Here is a 19,346-nt window from a genome sequence, read left to right as displayed (position 1 = left end):
ACAGGACACTGATCCCCAGAGATGGTGACCTGCTCTGCCTCTTTTCCTTAAACCAATAAAGGAAAGCCCATTAAAGCTGTGACTTGACTAAGTTCAACTGGTATTCTGAACTCTGCGCTGTTGGTAAAACAGTACTGTTCCAACAGTTATACCATTTTTAGCTCAGATTTTGGAAACAAATTACTGATTACCACTCTACTTATATCCATAACACAGCTACAACAACTCATCTATTTCTCCACCACACTTCACTACATTTTAAATCCCGTTTATTAAAATGAAGTGAGCTATGGATCTGGAAGCACAGCTCCTCCATTCGTTCATTCACTCAGGGTGCCAGCTGGAGCCATTTTAAAACTGGGAAAAAATCGTGTCCTTGATTGCTCCTGTGTTGCCAGCCAACGCAATATCTTCCTACTTCGCTGCGTCCAATCTCCCACCTGGAGAGTTGCACCGTGTCATAGGAGAAGCTTTTTTCTTCAACTGAAAGGATTTTCATATATTTCAATGAACTGTGATTACATGTGTAAGTCTTTAGTGTCAAGTCATTCCTAGCAAATTATAAATCACCAAAGGTTTATCCGTCTCTCTCACCATATCTCAGCATCATTTTAATTAGCTACACACAGCAATAAAAAGACCTATATGTGGAGAAAGAAGTAATGGTGCCAATTCCAGACTTTTTTCCCTACCAGAACTTCTGTGGGCTGTGGTTGTGCAAGGCTGAGAAAGAAGAGCAGGGGTCCTTGGGCTGGTGGGGGGCACAGCATACTCTGTCCCCCACACAGCCACAAAACTGCCTTGCAGGCGCACTTAAAGCAATGCAAGGGACATGCTAACCCACAGTCTGTGGGTCCCGTGGCTGGAGGGTGCCCTAGAGATGGTTTTTGCTAGCAGTGGAAAAATATCCACTGACTTGAGTGTGAGCAACATGCCTAGGAGTCTCACTGCACTAAACATATGCCAGTGCTCAGGTTTAAAATCCCTAGGAACTCCCCTCATTTCTCTTAGCCCTTATACTAAAGCACTTTTTAAATTCTTCTACACAGATGTGCTGTCCTGCCTTATACCTTCCATAGCTCACTGTTGTTATTAAAGTCAGTTAGCCACTCTTCCTGTCTCCATGTGCCCTATCATCCTCTTCACTTGGGTGTGGATGAAAGAGGAAGAACAGGATCAGAAAAATCTACCACTAGCAGCTGAAAACTGGCTGAGTGTGGGGCCTTTTATCTCACATATTAAAGGGTATGCAAGCAAATGCCAATGGTGTCCAAAGTACTTGAAGCACTGGAAAGACTTGGAGTAGTACAAGTAGTGGATTCCAATAGGGGTGGTGCAAAGGAAGTCAGAGCATCCATTCCAGCCTCTCCCAAAGCCGTCTCCTCCCACAAGTGGCTTGCAAAAGCAGCGAAATATGGCATTTACCAATATATAAACATGCAGCTAAGGCAACCCAAACATGGTTTCCTGAGTAGAAATACTTTGTAGAAATTGTGACTAAATAAAGGGTCTGGAAATTCATCTACCATGTAACAAGAAAAACCAACATTACTGCAGGGGGTAATGCAATGCAAACTGCTCAACCTGGGGATTCCAGCACCACTCACCATCTTTGGTGCTCTTCCTCATACTCTTCCAGATTTACCATATCCTAGAGATGAGTGACATAAACTGCACACAGTGTTGGTGATGCAGACTGTGGAAGAGGTGTACGTGGTAGCAGAAGTGGCTTATAAGCAGAAAAGAGACAGAGCTGAAGGCACTTTGTAAAACAGTATTCTTCTCCTATTTCTGCTCCAAACATTTTATACATCTCTGGCCTTATCACTTAAAGTAAGCTTTTCACAAGTGATCACTATTTTTACATGATACATTTTCTGAGCAACTAATGTGAGAGATGAAGCACACAGTGATCCACACCAGTGTTGAATTCTAACAGGTGTCTCCTGGTTGTGCTTTCCACACAGGCTATAAATAGTACTCTGAAAAAACAGGCCCTCAATGTCTCAAGACAGAAACTTAAAATGGATAGCTACTGTTGACAATTCTGGCTTTAATCTTTGTGCATCAATACTAAGGAGAACATGCTTTAAAATGCCCATTTGGAAATGAACAGTTCTTTATTCATTGCGTGCTCTGAACCATACACTCTGAATATGGCATAGGGCCACATCAAACAGTGATAACAAAAAGAAATAATAATCATTCATTTACTGAATGCAGCAGAGGGGCTGTAGAATATTTAATAAAGGGCCTCATAAAGATGTATTACAATGCCCCAGCTCCAAACTGTACAAGCAGTCTTAATGCACAATCTGTCAGAGCCTGTCCTGGCACCTCTTGCCCTCTCTGCAAATATTGTATTTGTTAAATATCAGCAAATGAACAGTGGGAGGGAGTTCTTTCAGGAACAGTCCAAAATACTCACTTTGTTCCTTTTCCTGGCTGAGAGCATGCAGTAATCACGAGAAAGCTTTGTGTTTGAAATCCTCCTGATGTCCAAGACCTAAAGCATGACCTACAGATGCGTGGGCCATGGCAGCAGCTCAGGCCAGCCACACAGGAGTAGCACTGCTCCTGTCAGCCAAGAATCAAAGAGGTTCTGGGGAAAAACACCTCCTTGTGCTTAGTTAAAACATGTCATTCATATCTAAATAAAATACTAAAAAATGCATACAGAATGCATGGGGGATTTTTAAAAACTATCCTATCCGTGCTGGGTGAAACTCTGGCCCTGATGAAGTCAGGAACATCCATCCACCAAGATTTCACCTCTGCTTTTTATTTGTCCTTGTGCAGGCATGTTTATCTCTCTGCCTGCCTTTCTCTCCTGCCTGGGGCTTTGTTCATTAAACTTATTATTGTCTTTTTTTTCAGTTTCTGGGAAGTTCTTTTAAATCCTGTGCCTATATCTGTTTCACTTTCAGAATGCTTTCTCCTCAGGATAAAAAATAATAGTTTGATTTGTGACACTGCAAGCCCTTAGGTTTATCAGAAGTTTATCACTTGGGTTTTTTTCCAACTTGGAATCTGACTGTGACAGGTATAGTATACATTCAGGCTATAGGAAAAAAGCTTTGTGGGTGAGTGTTTTCAAGCCCCCAGGTCTTTCTCTACAATCTCAGACTGTCACCCATGCCATGGTTTCTCAATGAGACAGATGCCTCAACCTTGAAAGCGATGCAGAAACAAACACAAAGGAAATAAAAAGAATCCAGGCAAGTAACACATAAGCTACCCACAAGTATCCAACCCCAAGGAAAACACACGCAAACCCACATTATGTTCTGTAGATAAAATAAGATTTACTGAATGCTAATTTTTCTCATCAGCGTATCACAGAGTACAGAGGCAATGCTAGAAATGGTGACAACCTTTATATCTAGGTCCCTACTTCTCTCACAGAGAGCATCCTCTTAAACTTAATGGAAATGTAAATATAAAATGTTCACTGCAATAAAAGTCTCCAGAGTCTAAGTAGCATGATTAGTATGGAAAATGCTTCATAAATCCCAACTCCACTAATCTCTAGTAGCATAAAGGATTCATCTCATTATGACTTTCTAACAGAGCCTTGTTAATTCTCACTTCACTAATCTGCGACCTTGAAAATTCCCTCTCTGCATTTCAAAGAAGTGTTGACAGCCAAGTGAAATAGGGAGGTATCCCAGCAAGGACTACAAGTAACAGAACATATCCCAAAACACTCACTAGTTTTATATAAAATACTGTGCTTAACTATATTAAATGAAATAACAAGTCTTTAAAAAATTGCTATCCACCAGCTTTATTTTAGCATTTGAAATCAAATAGCATAATCTATCAATTAATTTATCACATAGTATATTTTGCAAGGCTGCTCCCAGTCAATTATAGGAATAAAAGAAGTTTGGTATTATGGGCATTTCTTCTGACACATCTCTGAGATGAAGCATCTAAATTCGGAAGTAGTTCCTATTGACTGTAAGCTTTTCACACTGCTATTAACAATAAAAATCCTGAAGTGCACATGCACACACACACATATATAAATATATATAGACACACACATTAGTACAGTCTTGTAGGTGTACATCTCCTGGTACTGCTAATGTGACTGCATAGTTTACTGAAGACTTGCACAAGCATAACTCTGTGTATGAGGTAATTTGGGTAAGAAGACAAAATGACAGAACATAAGAAATTTTGCCCAATTTATTCAGGCTTGAGAGCTCACTTTGCCTCTACTGCCCTTGAGTATATTTTGAAAAACATTTAAAATCCTTCTAAATGTAAATATATCTAAAAAAATTATCCTTCTTTTTTTCCAAAACTATGCAGACAGTAACTTATGCAATTTCTTACCAAAAAGGGACTATTGATCATAATTAGGTATTACGATCTGAATTATTAATCACTGCACTACCACAACTATAAAATACAGAGACTAAAAACATTTGTTTGTCATTATGCAAAAACCATTACTATCAAAATTTTAATGAAACTACATTGTCAAATGCAGTAAAATTTTGATCCAAAATGGGTTAGTGCAAATGACATTATCAAACATTTCACATTTAATTCTCTTTTGTTATTAATTTTAAAACATCTCTGGCAAGAGTACTATTCCATTACTGCAAAAGGGCCCAGATCAAGATGCATTTCAAAACATACCCCCTTCTATTCCTCTCTGTGTGGTTTACCAGTGAGCATATTCACAGATGGGATACCCATGTGCCTCACTGCCTCTGAGATTTTACACAAAGGAGAGAAAAGCAGAGCATGGGGGTACCTTAGAGCCATGGACACACCTTGATGAGGCTGGCAGCAGTGTTTTGTTCTGTGTATTGCCATGCACTGGCTTTCTGTACACCACTCAGAGAAAACACTTCTTATACCTGCAGACCACCTCTGGCCATCTCATCTGCACTCTGATGTGGAGGAGCCACCATTACCTCTCCCTAATCCTCAGCAGCAGAGCTCTGTCAGTGGGATGTCCATGGGGGAATCGGGAAAAGAGCAGTAAGGTAAGAATCTTTTTTAGATTTCAGAACACTGATGTATTTGAAACAGTGCGTGTCAAGCTTGGGCTGTACTTGAAAAAATGGCTCTAGGTGGAAGCACCGAAGCTGTGTGACCACTGGGAGAAAGCACATTACACTGTTTAACTGAACCCTGGCACGGGGAACCCCCTGGTTGTCATAGGGTTAAGGAAACAAAACCAAATATTTTTTCTCCTTTCTATAAGTTCTGTGGAGTGTAATTTTTTAGCTCCTGCCTACTCCATGCACTGAGAACACATCCAACAAATACATTAAGTTGGCATATTTGATGTGCATTTCCTATTTCCTTTACTTTTACGCTGATTTTTGTAAGTCTATGAAGGAGTGTTCTTGGAAGTTCTTTCCCTCCTTACACAAGAGATCTGCCCAGTTCTGCGGCGTAAAAACAAAAAGCCTCCTCTAATCTAGCCACAATTTCTGACTGCAATAGCAGAAAAGCTTTTGAAGAGCTTCAGTAGTAGAAGAACTAGATACCTTCTGCCTTCAAAGATGAAATGTCTTGAGTACCCATCACTTTGTTACTACAATCCAAGTTACAAACCTTTGAAAGGCATAGAAGTTCAGTATATTTTAATTGTTTTACTTCTCACTCCATTTAAAAAACTTATATGCCGATATTTTACTTCCATAGAAGCTTTTCACATAATATTAGGCGGTCTGACAAAACTTTAAGAAATTCTAAAAGAAGAAAAATTAAAAGGCAACCAAGCTTTATTTTAGAAATTAAAGATAAACTAGAAAATTAACATACCAACAGCCATCATGTAATCCCAGCGGTCTATGAGGCACATGTTGAAGATCAGGTGGTCAGATGTCTGCCCCTGGCCAATGAGTGGAATGTTTCTCTCCAAATTTTGGGTTATTGCAGAAGTCCAGCCAACAAGAAACCAAATGACTACCAGAAGAATAACAGCCAGCATCCTCATCACTCGCCCACCTGTCATATATGGAATACGCTGAGCCGTTCGGGACAGGAATACCTTCAAAACCCTGAAAAATTCAGACAGTGCAGAATTAAGAAGAGCGCTAGCAAGTGTCACAGGAATTAGATTTTCCTTTTATTTTACTATCAAATTATTACAAAAAAAATAAATCAACATTCTTTCCCCCTGACACTATGTGCAAGAGTGAAATTTGAAACACTACTACTTTCATATTAATTGTATTTAAATGGAACTGATTGCTGCCCAGAGAGTGCTACACAGCAATAATAGAAAATATTAGCTATGCTTATGTTAAAGACATGCATTCACATGCTGTGTTGTCAAGCTGTTTTGTACCTTCCAGCTCGCAGTGGAAGACTTTTGTCTTTGGAAAAGGAAAGGTTATTTCCATAAAACAGCAACCATGTATGTTAGATTTCATTCTGTTTTGATGCTGTCTGCCTGCTCATCCCCAATCATGCTATTTCCAGAGAACAAATTAACACTTGGATATTTTTCCCACTGAGTTAGATGCTGCTGAGACAATAACCTACTCATCATAGAAATAACTGTGGAAGGCTCTTGGCTAATTAAGTGGTTTCTGATTTGTTCAGAGGCAACAACATGTTTTTCAAGCTAGGACAGAAACATCGTAAGAAAAGCCACACCACAGATCAGGCACATATACCATGTAACAGCCACTGAACATGTAACACTTTAAAAGTATTTGCACTTACTATTAGGATAAGTTTACTCCCACCAAGAATTATTCAAGGAAATATCACCTGCATTTTCTATCCATCACCACCTGCTAATGCAGAAAAAGGTCCTCCTGGGAGCATGAGAACAATCAAAACTTGAGGAAATCACCCTGGGAAGAGGGAGCAGTTTGATTCTTCATGTGGCACAGAATATCTCCTTGTGCCTCCTGTGGCACGGGATCTGCCTGGGAGCATTGCAGTGCTCCAGCCTTGGCCCTGCTAAGCTACCAATGACGAGCAGTGTGGAAAGGCTATCATGTACCCAGACCTTTAGAAGCAGATGGGCTGAAGTTTAAAGACTGTTTCAGAGACTGGGGTGAGGAGTTTTTCAAAGTGAAGAGGTAAGCTGTTTCAGTGATTTTGTCCTGACTCCTAAGCATGAGCATGTCCAGTGAATACTCTTGATATTCATGAAGGGACAAATTATCACTGAGGTTTAGGGATCTGGATTTTTTTTCAGAAAGTTGAGTTTTTAAGTGCTGTTGTCAGCTCTGAAGTTTTTTCAGTGTACCAAGCATCAAGCCACCTCCCAAGCCATTCCACAGCCAGGCCTGCCTTTTCAACAGTAAAAAAAAAAATCATACTTCAGATTAACATTTATGCTTATATTTGTCTAAGAGAAGGCAGAAACAACCAGTGTTGCCACTCCCTTGAAAAACAACTAATAGAGCAGTGCCTTTAAAGGCAGAAGCACAAAAGCTTTTCCATATCCATAAAAATGAATCAGCATTTGACTACAAACACAGTCTTCACAGTGTGCATTAGGTGAAGTCAGAGATCTGAATATGTTCAACATTATTTAGCTGTTTCCCTCCCAACAGTCACTCCACAGGGAGTCACAATTTTTGATCTTTCCATGTTTGATAGATGTTCTGCTCTGCCTTTAAGTGCTAAGTGCCTTATGTTGGAAGCAGCTTCCCAAAGACTTCAGGGAGGAGAGAAAGAAAACTCTACAGAGGCAAGACAGGCCACTTCCCTCCACATTGCTCAGCCACAGCACTGGTAAACCCCCATTTTCTAAACAGTAAAAATCAGGGAGCAAAGGCTTTTCTACTCCCTATTGTGAATGCTGGTCAATAGTTTGCTTCTCTGAAGAGAAGGAAAATCTATTCTTTTTGTAGTGAACTGGAAAATTTCACAGCTTTAGTCTATCATTTGAGAAAAATCTCATTGTACATTTTTATGAAGGTAATAATTACAGAAATCATACAAACCAGCTGAGAACTATTAGAAATGTTCAGTATTTTGGCTCTCCAAAGTCAATTCTTGATGATTCTACTGAAAGTCAACATGTGAGCTTTCTCTGGACATAACAAGGCAGGACCCATTAGATTACTTCCAGTACTAGCTCATGTGAGACAGTTCACTGCTGCCTGTGAGACAGCTTTCTAAGGGAGAAGGGTGGGCTGCTGTTACATTATTGATCTAAGCACAGTGAAACAAATATCATTTTGCAATACAGCAGTCAAACTCCCTCCAATTTGGATCAAATCACATTTCTTTTTTTTCTCCTCTTTTTCACAAAAATAAGCATCCCCCACCATGACCATCTCTACCTTAGTCATATAGTCCTACATGTAACCCAACCTTTACACTTCACTTTTCAAACATTCTTTTTCTGGAAAAATGTAAGGAAAGTTGGGTTAGATTTGTAGTGTTGAAAATCTCCTTTTCAGAGGCTGTGGCATAGAAGTGCTCAACCAGAACATGAGCTCCAAAGTTGCAATTCCCTCATCTTCCTGCCACAACATGAATCTAAAGTTGCATTGCTCACCACCTCAGCACTGACTTACATGCTTCGTCTGCTCTCATCTCCTATGTATTATTGAACATGGATCCAAGCAGAGACAACTGCCCAGGAGTTTCCCTCCCAAGAGCAAGCACTCTCACCAGGCTGGAGGATGATTACCCTTCCTGTACCTCTGACTCATACAGTCAAAGTTCACTATAAAAAAGTTGAATCACTGCAATATGAGACCAAACTGCCTCACCAAGCATGTAGTGTTCGATGACTGGTACCCTCTATGAGAAAACAGGGGAGTTCTCAATTCAAATCCCTGCCCTGACTTCTGGGTAGCAAATGCTCAGACCCCCTTTTCCACTCAGTTCTATATCTATGTATTGGGTCAAACTAGCTGTGGAACAAATGAGGGAGAATTCTCACAGGGAGGCAAGAAGTGAAGCTGCATCTATACTAGGAAATCAAATAGGCCCTGGGTTGTCCCTGGCACTGATGCCAACCAGCACAGAACAGCCAGCATCCATACTATTACCCTCAGCATTACAATTCAGCAGGACAGAGGATGGGGCTCCAGTGTCTAGGAATGTTCTCTGATGCTACTTAATTTATGAATATAGATATAGCCTTGCATTCAAGTTCCTGAGTAAAATAATGTTTAATTATGAGTTTCAAGTAAGTAAATGTAAAATGGAAAGACTTCTCCTCCTGTCCTACCTACCCCCAAAATGCCTGGCAGCACCAAGCACCAGTCAGTGCCCTGGTAGAAGCCTAGGGCGCTGTTTGAGCCATATGGTCTCTGATCTAAGGCAAAAGAGGAAACTTCACCATCTTCCTTGGCATCTTCTAGTTCTTCTCCCACCTAAAACCATTCAGCATATGCATTCCACTTTTCTGTGCTGTCGTTGGATAATCAAACAATCATTTTCAGTGACATGTCATCAGCTCTGTTTACAGGCAGATCAGACAGAACACTGCAATGTGCTCTACCTGCTTTGTGGGAAGACACAGCTGCCTTCAAGCAAAGCTCTGACGTACAGGCAGCATTAAAGCTGATATGCAATAGCCATCCTTTTTACAGAGTAAACAGAAGGCACAGTTCAGGCTGAATGAACTGCCTGGAGACCCCTGCAGGTAACTCCCAACTCTTCTGGCTGCACTGTCAGGTCTGGGAAGAATTAAGCTATGCGGTCTGAGGGTTTTCTTTGCGGTGCCTGGCTTCACATAAAGGGACAAGGAGAGGGCTTGGTTGCAAACACGGAGAGCCAAGGGAAGCCCAACAGCTGGGAAGAGAAGTGATGCTGTAAGTGGGTCTGAAGCAGAGGGACAAAGCCTGCTGGTTCACAGGACTGGCTGGGATCACCAGCCTGGAAAAAACAAGCAAAGCAGGCGACTGCCACTGTAGTTACATCCTGAGATGCAATGTGTAATCTTTGAAAATAAATAAAATCATATTAAATTTTCAAGTCATATCAATAATCTGTCCTGTGAACAGAAAAGATGGCCCCAAACTACTGCTGACTGCATAAGCATTAGCAACAACAGGTGACGGATCCTGCTTTGACAGCAATGACCCAGCACAGTTTGTTTATTTTTTATTTCTAGCATCTGTCATTTTGTGGCTCTACTGAGTCATTCTGTCAAACTGTTCAGTTCCAGATTGATGATTTTTATTGTGATACGAAAGCTACAGCGGAAAGATAACAGGCCAAGCTCTTAGGAAGTATATTGCTCTCCTGCAGTGCAGGGATTATGTTTTACCTGCTTTTTCTGGAGTAACAGTGAATATGCCACTAGTTACTTTGAGTTTGTAGATTGATGTGATTCTACTAAAAGTGAAAAGGTACTGGTGATACATGTATGGCACAGTGTCAATGTCAAGAGAGCCTAGACTTCACACTTGACACACAGTTACACACACATACACAAATACTGAGTGCAAGTTTTATTTCCACATCAGAAAACATGACTGAACAAAGAGTATTAACACTTAAGGCCCAAGACCTCAGAAATCATATTTAGATGGACTCACACCACCAGTTACTGGCTCTCCCTGGAAAGGATAAAACCCAACTGAGAGAGAAATGAACAGCTTTCTAAACAACTTTCCAGTTGAAAGTGTCCAAATTAGTCATTGTTTACTTCCCAAGTGATTTCTCAAGACCTCAGCACAGAACAGACAAGAAGTGCACCTCTGAAGAAAATGCTCACTGAAATTGGGATGATCTTTCACTTTATTGATTCTGACCACATTGAACCTGAGCAAACCTGGACTGAGAGACACCATGACAATGAAAGACCTGCATCATCTTCATCATGTCCTGTCCAGTCAAAAGGTATAACAACTAGAAAAAGAAGTTCTGGCGATTATTTGGGTGTATGAATACTTCAGAGAGTCCCCACCTTGTGTATAGCCAGCAAACTTGGCCCCATATTACTAATAGCCATCAAAATATCTCAATTCCTTCACACCATGCATGCAATAAATCCCAGTGTAGATAGTAGGAAATCTTTCACATTTTTCATTTCAGAAAAGAATTTTGTAACAGCAAATACACAGTCAAGAACATTGCCATGAAAGGCAACAAATGCTCAGAAGAATCAACTGACCCTTCCAAATGCACTGGATTTTGTAGTGGGTAACAGAGCACAAGTGTGCCCTTGTGGCCAGGAAGGCCAATGGTATCCTAGGCTACCTCAGGAAAAGCACTGCAAGCAGGTCAAGGAATGTGATCCTGCCCCTCTACTCAACCCTAGTGAGGCCACATCTGGAGTGCTGTGTCCAGTTCTGGGCTCCTCGGTACAGGAGTGACATGGAGCTCCTGGAGTCAGTCCAGCAGAGGGTGACAAAGATGATTAAGGGACTGCAGCATCTCTTACAAGGAAAGGCTGAGGGAACTGGGCCTGTTCAGCCTTGAGAAGACTGAGAGGGGACCACTTCAATGTTATAAGTATCTGAAAGGGGGGTGCCAAGAAGATGGACCCAGGCTCTTTTTGGTGATGCCAAGCAATATCACAAGAGGCAACACAGAGAAACTGATGCACAGAAATTCCACCCGAATATGAGGAAGGACTTCTTTACTGTGACAGTGACCATGCACCGGAACAGGTTGCCCAGAGAGGTTGTGGAGTCTCCGTCACTGGAGATATTCAAAAACCACCTGGACACAATCCTGTGCAATGGGCTCTAGGATGTCGCTGCTTGAGCAAGGATGTTGGAACAGATGACCCACTGTGGTCCCTTCCAACCTGACCCACTTTGTGATCCTGTGAAGGCTGGTCTGCACAGTGAGACCACTAATGTTATCACAAGCTTGCTCAATAGTTACAAGGTAAACCCTAGGTACCAACAGTACTGGAAACATGCGGAGGAAGACTGTGGTGAAGCATTTTTTTCCTCTGTACTGGAAGCATGTCTGGCTTCAAATCCTCACCTGGCAGTCTGTGGTTAATAAATGGCATTAATATCTGAGGATATCTTCATGGTACATTAAAAATTACTGATCAGACATTCTTGTTTTATGGAATGATGAAACAGTGCTGTCTGTTTTCCGTAACAAATTATATTTACTTTCAAAGATGTGATTTTGAAAGTACAGTTTCCTTGACATATTCCCTAATGCTTTAAAGTGTTTTTCTGCTGTGAAGAACAATGCAATACAAATTTATCAGATGTATGGGTAGAAAAACAAGCTGCGAAGATGTATTTTACCTCAGTGCCTGGTAAAATCTATCACTAGTAGGCAAAGACACAGGGGTAATGACTTAATGCTAAGCTACTCCATACAGAAGTTTCCTAGATTAGTTTTAATGTTAAAGGTAATTCTGTAGTGCTTAAATGAAAGTTCCCCTTCTGGATAAATGTACAGAAGACAAACTATTTGAACATAATTTCCAAGAGTTTGAGCAGACTAAGGAAGGTGGGAGGGAAATTACATGCAGTTCAAGGGAAGGCTCTGCGCATTGGGAGGCGATAGGTTTCCCACCGCTATCAGAGCCACTCACTCACTCCCATGTGAGCAGCACTGGACTCAGTCTCATGTATATTTAATAACATGGAAAAAGTCTAAAAATATGATTTGCTTTGATGAAAATTTATTGATTTGAAGTACCTTTTGTCTGCCAACCTGTAGGCAAGCCTGGAATGAGTAAACAACATTGTTACTTCTTTAAATGTAGCCTAGATTCTGACAATTTTCATGCTATACATAGGCTTTATTTTCTCCTTTCACCTGCTAGTCTAAACTCCCATCTGAGAAGAGCTCAATTTCCTGGTGGATTATAGATCAAAAAGCTTCCTCTGCCTACAGCCAGTTCCAAGAACTGTAGCAGGAGTCTTTTGACAGACCAGCTGAGGTTTGCTTTTCCTCAGTGCCCCCTTGCTCCCCAGCTCACTGCCTTGCTGCCCCATCTGTTCCAGCTGCCTGTCAGCTCCCATTACAGGAGACACTGAAGCTCTGTGTGTGTGTTGCTTTTTAAAGTGCTTTTGTTTATATCACCATATCATCCAGGTAGGCCTCATCAGCAAAGGCTGTTCCTCAAGGGGATTTGCCCATCCTGAGTGTGTGCTGCTGTATTTACTAAGCACTGGGGAGCTGAGAGGTAAGAAGGCTCAACAAGGGGACTTACTTGCCATGTCACGTAACTAGGTTTCAGTGATGCAGACCAAGTCTCCTTATTTATTAAATCCTCATCTGCTTTGTGCTCATTATCTCTTCTAATAAACCACTTACTACACTAATACCCCCACGAATCCTGCTGAGATTAGCAGAACTACAGAGCACCAGTGAAACGTCTGAAACTTCTCTGTCATACTCTGATGAGGCAGAGCTCTTACAAGGCACACCATAAATCATTAAATAAAAAGCCCATCAATCTGTCCCCAGACAACTAGCAGTGACATATCACAGAACAGTTAGGGTTGGAAGGGACCTTAAAGATCAGCTAGTTCCACCCCACTTCCACTAGAACAGATTGCTCAAAGTCCCATCCTACCTGGCCTTGAACACTTTCCTGTCTCCTGTTTGTCAACTACTTGGAGCTTAAGGTTACATCACACAGTTGCTTTGGTAGCACCAAAATCAAGAGCTTATGATCACAGAATCTGATTCTTAAAATTCTGAAAATCCCAGGTCCTTGGGATAGGCACAAAGTCATCTCTTTTCAAGTCTGCTACTGAATGGTTAACATAGCCCATTTCAATACCTTCCTCTTGGTAGATATGTTTAAATAACTACATCCTTCACTCAGTGAAAAACGAGGTCAGCTCCTCAGACAATTTTCTCCATAAGAAACCAACCTTGCTGAAGTCTTCATTCAAATTTGTAGTGATTTTGTGACAGGAACCTTAATTCATAGATCCTTAAGACTCCTACCACTAGTAGTTTGAACAGATGATTACAAATCCTTCAGCCTTTATAAGGACTGGCTAAGTTAATTATTTCTTAAAATTCATCAGGTGGTTATTATCTTTTCGTAAATCTAAAGCCATTGAGTTCTTTACCCTTATCAAAGACTTTCAGAACAGGCAGTACAGATCTCAAGGTCATTATTTATCAGGAAGCTTATACCGAAAACAGATGCAAGAGCTGCCTCCTGGTAACCTTTTCCTACAATAGGTCAAGAACATTTTCAAGGCTTTCATTCCAAAATTTGCTTCACATAGAGCTGTGGAGTTGAAACAACCTTTACAATTGTCAGAGGCATTTTCTAGTGTCAGTAATACGGTAACTGCTCAAAACCTTATGCCAAAGCTTGTACTTTTGTTCTTAAAATTGTCACACTACAGACAGGGAAAGTCTTGAAATGGATAAAGCCCAAATTCAAACCAAAGTAAATTTGAGAGTGGCTATTTATCTTGATACAGAAAGATTTTCTTTCCTTTCTTCTTCTCCTTAAGTAAGTACTTATGATCAGAGAATGATAAGCCCCACCTAAAAAAGACAGTACTTTTTCAGCATTTCTATTGTGTCCAGAAAACCAAAATACCTCACCCCTAAAGCTGAAGACAGTAAATATTTTGGTCCATTTGCATGATGTGAAAAGTTACAGCTTTAATAAAGACTTAACCATCAATTGCAGCTGTACTACATGTTTCACTACTTTTATAAATAGATTAATTTATTCATTCAGGTACTGTATAAGAAGAATGCAAGGCTTTTCTCGGGATCAAAAAACAGTGAAAAAAAATTTAGTGGACTTGAACAAATCACAATTCACTCTGCTAGCAGTCGTTTATTGTGAGGACTGAACTATACATCCATAGCATACTTACAGCTCACTCCACTTTGCTTTTTGAGAAATGCACCAAACAGTAGTCAGCAGTTGAAGTAAAACAACGTAACCATAGTTTCACAGATAAATGTCTTCACATTCATAGATAGATGCTTCATTGTTTTACACTTTGTATTTCACCTATGGTTGATATGATACTGTAACTGTTAGTTTGTGTGTGCTACATTGTGGATTGAATAAGATAAAAAGATTTCAATAAAAATATCTCATCCATTTAACTTATTTTAACCCTAATTACATACCAAGTTTCTACATTAAAGCAGCATAAAATGAAATGTGGTGTTATGTGATCTCTTTTGTCTTGTTAGTTGCTTTAACAACGTTAAAAACTATTAAAAAATGCTTTTATAATAATATCATACAATTCTGTTACTGAATTTTCTAGAGCAGCATCTGAGATCCTGCAGGGCGGGGCAGATGTAGCTCTTTATTTCACCCAGACTGCCATGCCTGGGACCCCTTTAATACACAGACCAGTGAAGGTGTTTTTCACGGTCTCCACAGCCCCAGCAACAAGGGGGTTCCCCAACCTTGCTCTAAAGGAACAAATACGTTGATTTACAAGATCTAACCACACAGTTTGGGTTTGGATTTGTCATCACAGCTGCTTCAGTGACCCAGTGATTTTTCTGAATACTCCACTTGCAGGAGATGAAAAGCAGCAAAATTCTTTTCTCCTTAGGAGTCAAATTACATTTTCCTTATACAGTTTCTCATGCTGATGAGATTTTCTTGTGGATCTTCAAACTCCATGTGACATCTGTTATTATCTATATTTATCTATATATCTATCATAAGATATTAAATATACAATTCTTTAAGAAACAATGGGGTCAGTAGACTTCTCTGACAGAAGTGCTATTTCTCTGCCTGTCTATGGACTGCTGAGTAAGCTCAGATCTGGGAGACAGCAGCGGGTAACAGTAAGAGATCTGGAGCAGTTCCAAGAATCTGAAACAAAATTCACAAGCAACAGAGAAGACTGTAGAAAATTTGATGTAACTTCAAAATTCACCAAGCCAGATCAAATCAAGACCTGCCCTGCAAGAGGATGGCACACTAATCAAGAATTAGGCACAAACACTGCTACTTCTGGTCTGATGCATCTAGTTGCCTTGAGTTTTTTCCACCAAAAAAACAAGTAATCTTGTCTAGTCAAACAGATTTTCTGAGTTTTCTCATTGCCTTTTTGGAGGAGGTGCCTTCAGGAGAAGGCAACTACAGCTCAAAGGTGTCACTGACTGTGTGTTTTAACTGTATTTTCAGGGACACTCAAGAGAAGTATTTTTCAAATAAACTGGTTTAAGCATATTGCCTTGAAAAAAAATCCAGGGAAAAGAAGCAGACCAGGAAAAGAACTGTATCTGTGATGCACTCACTAAAACACTATGCACAAAAGCTTTTGGCACTGAAGCATCTCCTCACAAATTTTACTTGCAAGTGCTTGTTTCCTTTTCTGCTGTGAAATGACATTCCTACACACTACTTTAAAGCAGCAATCCATTATTAAAGATGCAGGAAGCAAACATCAGCAATTGAGGAACAGGAACCTCTCCCATCTTTAAACACTGCAACAAACCAGCATTTTTATGCCCTTATATCTTTTGGAATGTGCTTTTTTTTTTTCCTTTCACTTTCCTTCTGTCAGAGTATTTCAGTGCTGGAAGTTACTGTGAACTGGTTAAGTTGCTTCCATACCGAATGACCAGAAGTAAGTGCATCTTTACATATCCAAATGAAGCCATATAAATGTTCACTTTTTTAACACATCATCCTCCCAATCTTTTCACTTCATTGATAATCCTATCTAGATAAACAATAACAATCTACATATGTATTTCTTTTCAACCACGAGGACACTCAGGAGGAGGACACATTGAAAGATCCAGTCTCTGATGTGTTCTGCTCTCACTTAGATGCATTCACTGCCATGGCAGATAATCAAACAGCACAGATGTAACAGAAAGTCTGACTATTTTACTCCCTTTAGGTGTGAGACAGAGTAATAATCACACCCACTGGAACAATCCTACTCTCAGATCTTTTGTACTTCAGCAGAACTCAGGAGAGGTGCTGGGTTACCAACACCCTTATTATATGATGCAAAGATGACAGGGGTTAATGAAATGCGGTACAGAAAGCTGCAGAAGGACACATAACTGTAATATTTAGTTATAACATTTGTTGCTGATTTTGTGCCCATTTTAATAAAACAAATGTTAACCAATTTATAATGTGATTGACAGGCAGCAGCATTTTATATCAACTCTACAGAAGAAGAAGCTCTTTATCAGCACTGTGTTCTCCTTCCACTTGTGGAATAAATATTAACTTTATCTCGTGGTTATGCATGCAGGTATCATGGCTAGGACCCCCATGTGTATTTGAAAGGAAAGTTTATTCTTCAGCTTGTTGGCAAAAGATAACATTCAAGCCACTTTTATAACAGATAAAATCAGGAACATCTCCACCTCTCACAAAATATAACAGTGTCAACACCAATAGAAATTGAGACCATAAATAACATTAACTTTTTTTGAATAAAATTTCTATGTTATTACTAACAATATTCCTCTGTAAACGTGCACCCAGAGTAGTTTAAACCGAATGGAATGAAAATGTTGGCAAGGGTATTACAGCTCATGAGGCATCTGGGGAGTTATTATGTCTCTGGTTGATTAATTCACAGAATAGCCAAGGTTGGAAGGGAGAAATTACAAAATTGCCTAATGACAGCAGGTTATTGAGGACCTTGTACAGTTGGGTTTTGAGTTATTAGTCTATGTCAAGCAGAGGAGAAAACAAGAGGCCAGCTGCTGGCGTCGAGGAGCAGTGACCCTCTGTAGAATAAAAAGTCCAACATGCAAGTTAAATAGCAAAGGTTTCATGTCTTTCACTGCAAGTTTCATGCTTTCCAGGCTCTCAGGAGATACTTAAGATGCAGGAACAACATCATATAAAAATATGCCTCCAATCTATCAATATAGGGGTGCAGATATGGCTATTAAAGGTTGCAGTGCTACCACAGACGTCCCTTTGCTTTACTAGTCATCTTATTTTACATTCTCCACTCTCAAAAGCAACAATGACAAAGGTTCCAAACCTTTATTACTTCAAACTCCTGTCTTCTCTTCTGAATAGAGATGGTACAGAGGACAAACAGACAATAGTCGGTAACCAAGCTGACAGTCACATAAATTCCCTGACATACTGCCCAACTTATTTATGTTTCCTTCACTAAAAACTTAGGAAAAAATGACATTCTATAGTAAAGGTAAGCAGACCAAACCAGAATTTTTTAGGTATTTCAGTATGTCAAACACCTCTCCTGTTGGAAGAACAAGTAGAGCAATGATCATGTAAGAAAATTAATATCAGTATGTGCATAGCAGTTTCTCAGCTAAAGTAGAAGACAAATTCTGGCCAGAGCAAAGTCAAATAAAGAAGAATGCACTTCTTCTGTTTATAATACTATAGTAACAAGACAAATAACTAAAAAAATCTGACATGCCACTGACTATCATTATTGAAACAGATCAGTTACATTCATGCTCTGGAGGAGATAAATTGCATTCTGTATGTTCTCCCAATGTTTCAGATAAAATAAAACATACAGTTATAAGAAATTTAGAGAACAGTAGCTGAAAATCATTGCATAGTATCAGCAATATCTGAATAAAATTAATTCTTTAATAAAACTCCATGACCTATTGCCAGGTAAATGCTTATTCAATGGTGTTTACTCTCAATACGTGTAAGCATGTGTAGCAGTCAGAAAAAACTGCCAATCATGAGCACTTCTGAGGAAGCTTCAGTTTCTTGGAAACTAGTTTCTGATTGTCTGTCTGAATTTAAATTTTGTGAAAATAGTTTAAGTTGCATGTCTGGATAAATACTTGCTGGGCAAGAACAACCCCTTGCAGCAGTACATTCCGAGGGCCAACCAGCTGGAAAGTAGCTCTGCAGAAGACAACTTGGTGGTACTGGTGGACAGCAAATTGACCATGAGCCAGCAGAGTACCCTTGTGGCCATATCAGGACCAGTGTTCTGTACCATACGAGGCAGAGTATGTTCAGCGAGTTGAGGGGGTGATCCGACCCCTTTACTCATCATTGATGAGACAGCTGGAGGGACGTGTCCAGTTCTGGCCTCCCCGGTACCAGCGAGACATGGACATAGTGGAGATAAGCCCTGTGAAGGGCCACAGAGATGACTGAAAGCCTTGAACGTCTTCTAAGGGGAGAGGCTGAGAGGGACTGTTCAGCCTGGAGAAGAGAAGGCTTAGGGAAGAACTTATCATTGTACATAAATGTATATAAATATCTGATGAAAGGGAGTAAAGATGATTGAGCCAGACTCTTTCTCAGTAGTGCCCTGTGTCAAGATGAGAGGTAATGGACATAAACTTAAATCCAGGAAAGTTCATTTAAACATAAGAAAAATATTTTATTCTATCAATGTGTTCAGACACTAGAATAGGTTGCCAAGAGGAACCTTGTGGAACTACATCCTCAGAGAAATTCAGAACCTGACTGTACATGGCCCTGAGCATCCTGATCTGGCTGAGTCTGCTCTGAGCAGGTAAGT

The 19,346-nt window shown here is 40.1% G+C and overlaps 1 protein-coding gene across 2 annotated transcripts in view; it reads right to left on the bottom strand.

Moving 5' to 3' along the window:
• GPR158 (G protein-coupled receptor 158) overlaps positions 1 to 19,346 on the bottom strand; it is a 183,280-nt gene that overhangs the window by 17,967 nt on the left and 145,967 nt on the right. For both annotated transcript variants that reach the window (XM_027751749.2, XM_027751748.2), the window contains exon 7: positions 5,794 to 6,032. In XM_027751749.2, coding sequence (XP_027607550.2) covers positions 5,794 to 6,032 — 239 coding nt within the window. The remainder of the gene's footprint in view (positions 1 to 5,793; positions 6,033 to 19,346) is intronic.

This window comes from Pipra filicauda, unplaced genomic scaffold (assembly GCF_003945595.2).
Source record: "Pipra filicauda isolate LSUMZ 115617 unplaced genomic scaffold, ASM394559v2 scaffold187_size1440530_pilon, whole genome shotgun sequence".
NCBI classification, from domain to species: Eukaryota; Metazoa; Chordata; class Aves; order Passeriformes; family Pipridae; genus Pipra; species Pipra filicauda.
This window is presented reverse-complemented; position numbering and strand designations above follow the sequence as displayed.